Raw genomic sequence first — 12,339 nt, forward strand, 5'->3', positions numbered from 1 at the left:
ATTCTAATGACAATATGATTGAAACAAGCCCCCATATACAAATACAATACACGTGAGCTTTACAATGAATTTTGCACAATCTATATGTCCATGAATGGTAACAAGCAAAGTTGGCATGCTCATAAAGTTACTTATGAAGGAGGTGATGATTCATCAAAAGTGTATACAGGGATCTCCCATGCCTTTAACTTTTTCTTTTTGTCATCGGTCAAGCTCAGGTCCCAAGGAAATTCTTTAAATGTCTTCACATAGTTTTTGGCACCAAAAAGAACAAGACGTTCCACCATGAACAACTGATAGTTGTTTTGCACTACAGGTTCTAAAATACTCTGAAAATGTGAGATGAATACCACTTTGTACCTGACAGAGAGAAACGACAATTATTCATTATTTACCATTAGCACAAAATGAGGAATAATGGTTTGTAATAGAAGTTGAGAGAATCTATTTTCACACTCACTTGGATCCAAGAGCATCAAAAAAACCTTGTTTTCTTTCATTGGAAGCAATAAAAAGAGTTCGGCCCTCAGGGATCCAGTTAGCCACCCGCTGCATTATGGCATTTGCTTGTGTATCACGATCCAAGTGAGGAAACACTGTTCTCTTTACACCAAACCGATCTTTTCTTAATTTCAATACATCCCCCCTCCTTACGTGAATGGCATCATAATCCCCTAGCATCTCAATAATCTGGTTGATATTCAAAGAATTAGATGTTTATATCCATATATTTTTTACATAGACCAAGACATGAAATGTAATCAACAAGGGTTAGTTGGATTAATCAATGTGAATGTATTGAAATGCTTCTTCAGAGAATAGTCCAATCATCAGCATTCCTTCTACAAGTTTCAAGCCATTTCCCAAATGGACGAGAACCATCAAATGCTATGACAATTTTTATAGCATTTGGGTTTTAATAAGCCAATACGATGAATATATTCTTCATAACATACAAAGAATCTATCGCTAGTGCTCAGAATTCGGATTGTTTACTTGTTCACTAGTTTTCTAATCCACGGTTTGATTCTCTATAGCAACTACAAACTATGTTCAAATACGTAAGAATCTTGTCAGCTTTACTTGCTTCTCATATAGGGATTCTTATGTGTGATGTCACACCTATGTTATCATATTGCAAATGAAAAGCCTTCCTTTTGTTACCTTCTCAGCAGCCAGCCTCAAGGGTTTAGATGCCATTGTAGGCAGAAAGGAATATGGAAGAAGTACAGCTGAATGATTCCTCCTATCATTACATTCCATAAACCTGTAAAGCCATAACAAAATAACCTAAAAACAATCAACAAATTCAGTTATTTTTTCCTTTGAACTGAATAATGCATAGTGATAAGAATCATATGCGAAAATCTTTTGAAACAAGGCATTGTTACTGGAAACATGTGATGAAAACTTTTGATTTGAAGCAGTCATAGTTATTATAATCATATCTTAAGGCCAAGGTTATGACTAACCAAGCCAGTGGGTTAGCTGTCCTATTGATTACAGCAGCTCTTTTGTAGTGGGAATTCTTCATCAGCTCTAATCGACTCACGTTTTTCACATTTCTGTATGAGTTTGAATGATGAGCACTGGATACTGCTCTTTTCCACACAATAGAATCATCCAGAATCACGCTAATCGTTTGCGATATCATGCCCAAATCATACAACGATTCCATTGAGCAGGCTGTGATTCCCCATCTGTATGTTGGAATCCAAACAAGTTTAACCAATTTCTTGTTGCAGAAGTTTTAAAAGAAGCCACTTCAATAGGGTACCATACCCCTCAAACTTTCCAGACTTATGAAGCAAGCCTTTGTCATTATGTTGTTGGTTGAGACACATCTGAGATGGCATTACAAAGGTCCTGTTTGTGATTGAATAAATGTATGAGTATCTTGCTTGTGTATTATAGTCCGTGTAAAAATATAATACAAAAATGAAAGAGGAATAAACCATAGTGTGCAAACAGAGCATGTCCAGAAAATCTACTTAAAAAACATGCATAATATGAAAGGTAAAGAATACAAGAAAAAGAAAATAGAAACAGAAATGGCTTCCAAAGGCCACAATTTCCACAAGGGCACACGTTTATACAGTCAAACTATAGACCACAATGTCCAAAAAGATAACAAAAAAATTCAAAAAGAGATAAAAAGAAAAAACTAAACTAAACTAAACGGATAAGAACAGAAGTAGACAACAAGAAAGAAAACAAAAAGATAAGAAATTGGAGAAACATCTGAAGAATAGAAACAGGAATACCTTCCGAGGACCATAGCTTCTTCAAGAGCACATCTGAGGCTGGATTCCTGATGGCCTAATCCAGCACAGGATTCACAATGCTTTCCGGGACAATCAATGTGATCTCCCCAATATAGATATTTCGGTTCATGGTCCTTCTCCAGGCCTGTGGAGGAGTACGAAAGCAACACAAAGAGGAACCCTAGGGAGAGGAGGGTCATCAGTCCCATAAGCTTCACTGGCATCTGCGTCAAGTCCGAGAGCCATTGTAGCTTCTTCATTCTCTCTCCCTTTGCAACCAAAATCTGTCTGTTGCCTTTTGGTGGGGAGCTTCTTGGTGCTTTGGCTCTTTCTTCTTCTTCTTCTTCTTCTTCTTCTTCTTCTTCTTCTTCTTCTGCTTTCTTTCTTTCTTTCTTTCTTCTTAACAACAACAGCATATAAAATATTTGTTATAAATCTTTATATGATACATACATACATACATACATGATATGTATAACACTTCATGAATCCTGATTAAGGGTATTCCCCAAAATACCCCTCTCCATTTTCACCAAATTCCCAAACATACCCCCTCCATCTCCCAACATTTGTTAGTGGGGTGACCATGAGTCATGATCACCACAAAGTGGAGTGGCCCATGCCCACCAATCTATTCTAAAAAAATAGGGGCAACAAGAATCGCCCAAAGCAGACCATAGGATATGACCATATTATACCCCGAGGCATATGAAGCCTTGCTCGCCTAGTGGTATTGATTTCCCATTATCTCCATGAATGGTAGGTACTATATTAAAATTTTGCTCTGTTACCACGCCAAGTTTGTTGCTACGTTTTTATTCCTCCCCTTCTCGCCACACCTCTGACTTAAGAGGCTCTCTCTTAGAGAGACAATGCCACCAGGCATACTTTCAAGAGCCACGGACGGACTAAGGGATGGCTCTTCGACTCATTAGTGACCCCTTCACTCATGTATGCATCAGTAGTATGGGCTCCAAGTCTATCTTCCTTCATGTGGACGCAATTAGAGAGACCTTTGGTGATGATGTTATCACATCAACTCCGAAGCAAATCGACAATATTGCATGACATTATTAAAATAGAGTTTAGTCTGCCCCCAATGTTAGTAGAAGCACTCTTCCAATTGGTAGTTTTTATTCATAAGATACATAGCCAACCACAAGATAGGATATCCCATCAAGCTTTTGAGGCATCCCAATCCCTATATGAGTCCAAAGAGAGTAGCTCTTGGTATAGCATTGGAGTGCTTTGGTTACTTGCAAATGGCATAGACATTAATAACCTACCTCCCCTTAAGTACAACCATGGGACTGATCGAACTTTAATCTCTCATGAGGACCGTAATAAAGTAATACGCCAAGAAATATGGCAAATTTATACACAATATAAATGGATCACCCCACGAGAGCCACTCCCATTTAAAATGTTGTACTATAAGGAACACTTCATGCACTTCTCTACGCTAGGTTTTATTACACGACCAAAATATCTAGATACATTCTTGACAAATGCACTAAGGGTACCCATTGGACAACTTAGGATATCATCTCACCAACTTGAGATTGAGAATGGTTGTACTAATGAAATCCCATCTATAAATTACACAAGATGCACTTGCCATTGTGTTGATTTGTTGTTGGAGGATATTGCCAAATGCACTTGGATTGATGCCATTTTGCAATCAGTTATGAAGATTAGTGGTTTCATAATTAGAAAACAATATGCTTTGGCCATGTTTCGCAAGTTTAGTGGGAAAGACTTGCTTAAACCTTCTACGACTAGGTTTTCTTATAGTTTTATTGTGTTATCAAATTTGTTGGATGATAAAGTATATGGTGGTTAGTGAACAATGGTGCAGTTGGAATGGTGCTAAAACAAAGAAAGCAGAGGAGATTGTTTCAATTGTATTGGATGCTAACTTTTGGGCAGATGTAAAGATGATTGTGACGGCGTGCAAACCAATTTTAAAGCTTCTTCATTTGACTGATAGGGAAGGTGCTACAATGGGATTTATTTATCAATTTAAACAACAAATGTTGATGGATATAAACAATATGACAAAAATTGATCCTATCAAGCTTGATGAGATAAAAGAGTGTTGCATACATAGACTAACAATGTTGGAATCTCCATTGCATGCAACGGGATATGTCTTGCATCCATTATGGGCAACAAATGGTCAAGAAATAGATCGTCATCTACAAATGGGCTGGATGAAAACAATCATGCTTTATGTTAGTGGTAATATAGTTTTACAAAAGGCTTTGTTAGATGAGTTTTATGCATATAGAAAACAAGAATCAGATTTGTTTCAAGTTCCATTTGCAAAGGATGCTAATAGATTAAGCACACCAATCAAATGGTGGGAAACATTTGGAGCAAGCACTCCCAATTTGATGAAACTTGCAATTAGAGTGTTATCTCAAGGTACAAGTGCATCGTCTTGTGAAAGGAATTGGAGTACATTTTCATTAATACATACTAAAAGGAGAAATAGATTGCGTCCAAATCGTGTGCAGAAATTGGTTTTCTTATGCACAAATCTTCGTATTCTTAAGGAGATTAAAGAAAGAGGTTTCAATCCTATTGAGTTTACTATTGACATGGTTGAGAAAGAAAATGATGAAGAACGATTATTGGTGTTGCAAAGTGAACAAGAAGCACAAGAAGTTGATGAAAATGAGAGCTTCACCAATGTGATGGCTTATTTTGATGATAATGCACAAGATGAGGATGATGATTTTGAAGATGATGATATCACCTTGACTGAAGATTAGGAATGTTCCTTTTGATGTAACACCTCATTGGGAATTGTTTTTAAGATTAGGCATTTTGGATATTTGTTACTAGAATTTACGAAAAAAGCATATTGTTATTAAGAAGGTATGTGTTTTTTGCAATTTTCTTAATTTTTTTTACCTTGAAAAAATATTTATCTTATAATAAATAATTTATCCAAAAGTATGGTATTTACCATTCTTTGATGGTGTTTACCATTCTCGAATGATTGAAACGTTCTCGGGCACGAATGCACATATGGTATGTATAGTTCATACTATGATTGTAATTTGAAACTAATCCAATTTTTCAGGAACAAGGGGAGACGATGAATGTGGACACACCTACACCACTCGGCCTCTCTCTCGAGGAAGCAAAAATGCAAATAACAACCAAACGCCCTCGGATGTCGGGCTTCAAAGCAACTCGACGTGGAGTAGAAACAATTAAGAAGATAAGGGAACATGAGCCACACAGCCTAGCAGCTATGGTTGCGGTATCTTTTACATTGGGAGCACGGGCCACCTCCACATCGAAACCCTTTGACCTCTCGCTCCTTTTTTCGAGACTTGGATAGAAATGAAACTAGGCCTAGTATAAAGTCATTTCCTTATAGAACATGTTTTTTTTGCTATAACTCTTTAGCTTATGTTCAATTTTATTTTATTTTAATTTTTACTTTCGATGAATGGGTAAATACCTCATTTTTATTGTAAACCAATTGTCTCATGGGCCAATTTTTGTCTTAGAAGACGTTAATATATCTTTCTTTCTTTTTCTCTGCCTCTCCTATCCTAACTTGATGGTGGTGGCTGATAATGGTCGACAACATGCAACATTGGTGATTGCCAGTTTTGCCTTCATTCCTAGGTTTAGAACACGGAGTGTTGAACCATAATAGATTCTTAACTTTTAAATCGAGCAAAATTATTTTGACGAACATGCTACCAAGAGGCTTGTCTCCTTGGTTTACTTTAGAGTACATTTCAACTTTTTTCCGCATTATAACATGTTACCTCTACGTAACTGTTGGCCATTCGAAGGGCTTTGGAATCGGATTTGCTTTTCATAAGCAAAAACACACGCATACACAACGTGCTTTGTTGTCTAATTCCTTGTTGACTCATTCTTCCCCGATTCTCTAAGTGTCTAACTAATTATTTGTTACATGATCATGATGATTGGTCAAGTGTTATTGTTAAGACATTAATGAACTAAATGAGCTCATAATGGCATAGCCTTCAAGCGCTCTCTTGTTGGATAAAATGAGCGGTGCCTCGTTTGGTGTGCACCAAAGTTGTGGACACTTTGAGATGACACATTATTATGCAACTCTTTATGTTGAGCATTATAAGTAAAACCAAGGTGTACCATTTTTCTTCCTAACTAGAGTTGGTCATCGTCTTGGCCCCTCAAAACTAGCCATGTATACACCACCTTGCCTTTACAAAGTCGTAATGTTAGGCATCAATGGCACAAGAGAGTGGGAAAAATAAGTGAACCCCATCAAATAGGCGATGTACTCTAGTCCAGGTACATTCTATCTGGTGTACATTGTTAGGCAATTTCAAGATAAAAGAGACGGGGGGAAATGCTCTTCATGTTGATCACAAATTTTCGAACAGCAAAACACAAAATACACAAAAATGCAAAGTACAAAATACACAAATACAAAGTATTACAAAATACAAAAAATAAAAAATATTACAAAATACAAAAATACTAAGTATTACAAAATGCAATACACAAAATACACACACACTACGAAATCCAAAATACAAAAAATATACAAAATAATAAATAAATAAATAAATAAATAAATATATATATATATATAGAAGTATACAAAATACAAGGCACAAACAATACAAAAGAAGTATACAAAATGAAGGAAGGGTGTGGGTGTATGTATGTATGTAATGAGTAGACTGAAGAAGAAGAAGAAGAAGAAGAAGAAGGCTTTATTTATATAATTATGTAATAAAATGGAGGTGAAGAAGAGATATGATATGTTTTATATCCCACATAGAGAGGTCGGGGGGAAGGAGGGGTATAAAATGCAGGGAGAGTGGTAGCAGGAAAACTTGCCTTAAACTAATGAGTAAGGAAAACAAAGCGCCCGGGCGACACCGGGCGCAGCAGAGAATGATGATTCTGCGTGTTCTGCACGCACTCTCATCTTCCCCCCTGTATTTTTGGAGGGGTCAAGAGGCTGGCTCTGTGCGCTGACGCTGCTTACTTCTGCAGAACTCGCCTTAGCGGGCCTCCCCACAATCAAATCCAAATCAAAATCAAATTCAAATCAATCGGTCATAATCTATATGATAATAATAATAACAGAGATTAGTAGTAGTAGAAATGCTACATCCTTGATTTGTATGTAATTCTTCTTTATACATACATATAGACCTTCATTCCATTCAAGTCTCCTCCGTCTGTGTTTTGTTTTTTGTTTTCAGTGAGGTTTTCTTCCTTGATCTGCAGAATAGTTTGTTTGTTTGCATTTTTATTTTTTTTTGTTCACAGATCTGCTTGAATTTTTCCTGCAGATTCCACTTTTGTCATAAAACACATACCGTATATATATACACATATAGTATCTATCTGTATGTATGTATGTATATAGATATAGATAGATAGATAGATATAAGAAGATCATATGAATAATGATATACCATGTAGGGTGTGTTGATCTACTCGACTCAGGAATTATGTATGTACATATGTTTGTATGTATGTTATCCCTGCCACATACATATATATATTATATGTAAGAATATCATACATATTATGTATATATTTTTAATCACTCTCCCAATATCTTTCTTTCTATAACCATGATGGAATTATTCAGCTTTAACACGCTCTTGGCAACAGTTTTGATGGAAATTTATGAACTGAATACTATTTTTATACTCGTTACAATTTATATGCATCGAATTGGCTATGGTTTTGTATACGACCTGTTCTCGAGTTTTGCTTCCCTCCATGTCATGTCAGACTTCGATCTTCACAGCAGTCTCTTGATATTTTAATTTCGACTGACTGAATCACTTGAAATGTGTGTATTTCAATGCTCTGATTGTTTGCTTACTCGGTGACAACAGACTATTGGTTGTTTGTAACCAACCACACACTCTATCGGGTATGCGATGCAGTCCGAATAAATCTTGTTGTGGATTTGATTATGTTTTTGGTCGACAACAAATCTTTATGCTTTTTTAGAACTTGAATCCTTTTCCACTGCAATCAATAATCATGAGATTATTGAAGAAGTCATACTTTCATAGGGTTTTTCTAAGCTATAATGCAATCGACAAGATTGAACTAAAGAGGAAGATGCATGAGATAAAAGAGAACAGGTTTTTGTCGTAACTTGTGTGTTCGTAATGCATACAGATACTTCTCCTTTTCTCGGGTCAGATTCACATATATACAAAATTAAAAATGCTAGTGTGATCTCGCAACAAAAAACAGATATGGCAAATATAACAGAATATGTGGGAGAAGCATGAATGTTTTTGGTCGTGCAAATACACATTGATGCAGGAGACATTAGCGGTTCCACTAACCTCAACCTCATTTCGTCTTATTCATGATGAAAGTTCACAATTAGGAATTATTCTGTTATTCAGGTGGACCAAAAACATACTCCGAAAAACGGCTGTCATGCTCACCCCACTAAGTGAGCCCTAATGTTAAGCCCTACACTACTAAACTGAGATGCTATACATACTACGATGGGATCAATTTCAGGTGGAAATCAAAAACCAAATGATCTACAACGTAATATGAAATCAGATTCAACATTGGAGATACACTTTTAAAATGGGATTGCAAAAAGTGTGCGCCAGTATAATTCTGAACAAAAAGAAAATGTTTCCTAGAAATGATTTGAGTATGAATGATGCTTGACATAAGATTGATGACAACCCAACCCCCTGAGATGTAGTTAGAGATGCTTTATGGCAATGCTATCTCAGTCATGATCCACCAATTTTCAATTTGCATATTAAAACTCCATAACTAACTATAGCCTGATTTTCAAATCCTATTTGGGCCTTACTATTAAACATTTTTAACTGAGTCCTAATAGAAGCCATTTTACTGCTGCAAATTCACTTAAGTGTTACACATAGGCGTGACTTGAATTCAAATACGATTAAACAGTAGCAATTACCCCAGACGAGTGACACAGCAAAACGTTTGATAAGTTAATGAGAAAACACAACCATATTATCGATTGCAAGATTGTAGAGACATTAGAAATCCCGATGTGCCCAATATCACAGGTAAAAAAATTAGCCTCAATTTGGCAGAGTTAACGAAAAACACCTGTCTGTCTCTCTATGTATGTACATATAGGACAATTAAACCACTCCAGATGTTGTGAATTTACAAATCTTCAGCAAAGCGAATACTTGGTTTTAGTAAAATGTATGAGACCTACATATAGAACTTATTATATTGTGGTACATCACTGCAACAACTTATTATAATTATGGTAGCGTGTGTTCAGATTACCACTATAGTCACATAGTTTGGCATTGGTTGCATTTTCCTAGCAGAGTTTAGACCCTTGGGAGCATTTGAAACTGTCACTTCCCAACTCCCCACAGAAACAAAAATGTAGAGGATGAACAGAAGGTAACGACAGCAAAAGAAATTTTGCACTTCAACAAACCGCATGATGGTCAGTTGGTCATCACCTTTGCATATCACTATAGGTTAGCTCTTTTGGAAATAAATTGCTAAAACATTTGAATAAAAAAACACTGCAATTAATCACGACAACAGCTTGAAACATCAAATTATTCAAGAACTATTCTAAACTTGAATAACAATTATATCTTGACAACTAATTATTCAACAGCTACTTCATGCAGACTAGCAAAATAGACAGCTCCCAAATTTGAAGATCATTTGCATAGGCAAATGCACCAAGTGTAAAATTTGGTTGGAAATGCCAAAACAAATATGGCTCAACAAGAAGCATGAAGTCCTACATTTAACCCAATATAAAGAAGAAAATATAACAGTGCTGCCATACATATTTAAATAACAAGAAACCATTTGATGTCTGATGTGAGATGTAACATGTCGACAGATAGAAGAATGACAATTCAATGTAATTAATATGATCCAACATAGTAACTTACGATATGTAAAAAAAAGCCTTATTAGCAATAAGGACCCTCGAATACTGAACTTGTATGGTTTCTGGACAATGAAAGCGTGTCATTCACAAGCTACTAACGTTGCAAATCCACTTCCAAGTACGCAGGTTTCTAACCAGAGTAAGTACAAGAATTACACAACTATTCTTTATCAGTTTACGTTTTAAGAGGAAGTTGTAAGCATTTTTCCAACTATGCAAATTTCTAATTATATCATATTAAAGAATTCCTGATGGAGTTACATCTTTTTTCTAGATATGCAGATTCCAGAGGAGCTACATGGTAATGTATCTGATGAAATAGAAGATGAAGTAAAACCAGCACATTAATTTAGGGGAGGACATCTCAAACATTCCTCCTGCTGCCCAGTTTCCATGCAGTGAAGCTATCGTAGTAGAGAAGCGTTCACACAAGAAAACAATGTATTAAAGAACTCCAGAAAAATAAGTTAACAACATTTTTTCCATTGATGAAAAATCTAAACTAAATTATGTTCCAGAATTCCAGAGAAAGTTACAACCTTTTTTCCACTTACGCAAACTCCAAACTACATACCATGTTCAAGAACTCAGGAATCACATGAAATATGCAAACTCTTAATTAGACCATGTTCAATAACTCCAGAGAGCTTTGAAAACTTCCTTTATTTATGCAAACCCTTAATTCGAATATGGTTAAGAACTCTAGGAGAAGTTAATTTCTTTCTTCTTCATATGCAAAACAAAAAATATATCCCAATGACACACAGAATCCGTAGGTTTAATACATCTCGGTCAACAAAGACAACATAGAAACCAATACACTAGTAAAACTAACATAGTTTGTGATGATGATGAGCTTTAGGTTGCTGCTGTAATGGTGGTCATCGCAGAGACTGGAGGGGGGGGTTTGTCTTGATAATCTTCCAAGTTGTAGATAACAGTAATGTAAAGGGAGCAACTTGGACAGCGAGCGATCTCCTCTCCTATCTTCAAATCTTCCCGAGTGATCTGGAACAGATCTCCACAAGGGCAAGGATAGGTATATGCTTGCAGCTCTTCGTTCCACTCCATATCCTCTATCTCAACATCGTCGTACGACATCTCTCTGTCTTTCTCTTTCTTTGTTCTCTTTCCTTCTGTTTCCTTCCGAACCCGCTTCCCTTCCACTTTCTCTCCTATTTTCCTTCTACAATTTCTATACCACGAGAAAGATAACCGACACGCCTGTTCGTTCTTTCCTTATATTCTTCTCAAGCAAAGAGAGCGCAGAAAGAAGCCTTCTTACCTTTGTGGAGTGGGATGATTCTGTTGAGAAAGGGAGGAGGAATAACACAGAAAAGCTTGTCTTTCTTCGGCTGTGTTTCGTCGTTTATACTCTAGTTTCTGTGCCTGTAGAAAGAGCTGATTGCTCTTCCTTCCGCTACTTCTTCTCGAGATTTTGTGCAGAAGATAGACACAGCGGCGAAGGCTCGAGAAAAGAAGCTTCGATCTCCTTCTCCTGCACCACAGCCTGCGCTCCTGAGGAGAAAGCAAGATATTAGGGTTTCCTAAACAGGAAAAGAGAAGGAGGACTAAGATTGTAGTTTTACAGTAATTCAGAATTTTTGAGCCAAAGTCATTAAGATATGCTCGTAGATTATATATGTAATTAAGAAGCTTAATCAACTCATAATTAAGCACCTGTTTATGCTAATCGTGTCGAGTTGTGACGATTCATTCGCACTACTTACGGATGAGTGTCACTAATTATAATACCTTCCCCTTGCGTGTTTTTTCCCGAGCCATTCATACATATACATATATCACCAGTTGGATGCTTAAAAATGAGGTACAAAACAAACAAACTTGACAAACTTTGGTTGCTTAGAAGCATGCAAATTTTACAAGAGAAATACTTGTCGAAGATCCCATCAATTTGAAGACTATCATAAAAAGATTGTGATCGTGATGATTTTTCCACTCGACAAAATGCCTGGGACCAACGACATGCTTACATAGGGTTCTCTCAATCATCAAGGTTTGTCAACCATGTGGCAAGTCCACTTGACTTCCCGAAATCTAAACCTAAAAGACTGGAGGTTGTATATGTAGACCCAATGAGCTTTCTGAAGTTTCAATGGCTTCCAAAGTTTGTGAAGA

General features: G+C 36.5%; 3 protein-coding genes and 1 non-coding gene across 4 annotated transcripts; 2 read left to right on the forward strand and 2 right to left on the reverse strand.

Annotated features, from left to right (window-relative positions):
* On the reverse strand, window positions 1-2,852 carry LOC147867619 (uncharacterized). The gene is made up of 7 exons (XM_087339650.1): window positions 2,782-2,852; window positions 2,265-2,663; window positions 1,783-1,866; window positions 1,473-1,700; window positions 1,165-1,267; window positions 461-690; window positions 1-360 (listed from the first exon to the last, which is right to left on the reverse strand). The coding sequence occupies exons 1-7, from the start codon at window positions 2,850-2,852 to the stop codon at window positions 132-134; spliced, it is 1,344 nt and encodes a 447-aa protein (XP_087195776.1). The 3' UTR covers window positions 1-131.
* A 1,244-nt stretch (window positions 2,853-4,096) lies between these two features.
* Window positions 4,097-5,047, forward strand: LOC147867620 (uncharacterized). The gene has a single exon (XM_087339651.1). The coding sequence runs from the start codon at window positions 4,097-4,099 to the stop codon at window positions 5,039-5,041; it is 945 nt and encodes a 314-aa protein (XP_087195777.1). The 3' UTR covers window positions 5,042-5,047.
* Window positions 5,048-7,126: 2,079 nt separating this feature from the next.
* On the forward strand, window positions 7,127-7,312 carry LOC147867621 (U12 minor spliceosomal RNA). Its single transcript, XR_015529416.1, has one exon. It is a non-coding gene; the product is annotated as a U12 minor spliceosomal RNA (small nuclear RNA).
* A 3,645-nt stretch (window positions 7,313-10,957) lies between these two features.
* Window positions 10,958-11,499, reverse strand: LOC147867622 (diphthamide biosynthesis protein 3-like). Its single transcript, XM_087315402.1, has one exon. It carries the CDS (start codon window positions 11,299-11,301, stop codon window positions 11,059-11,061), a length of 243 nt encoding a protein of 80 aa, XP_087171528.1. The 5' UTR covers window positions 11,302-11,499; the 3' UTR covers window positions 10,958-11,058.
* Between the last annotated feature and the right edge of the window lie 840 nt (window positions 11,500-12,339).

Source organism: Azolla caroliniana, unplaced genomic scaffold, assembly GCF_043228905.1.
Source record: "Azolla caroliniana isolate FFs.n. ecotype wild unplaced genomic scaffold, voAzoCaro1.0.p SCAF_2, whole genome shotgun sequence".
Classification (NCBI taxonomy): Eukaryota; Viridiplantae; Streptophyta; class Polypodiopsida; order Salviniales; family Salviniaceae; genus Azolla; species Azolla caroliniana.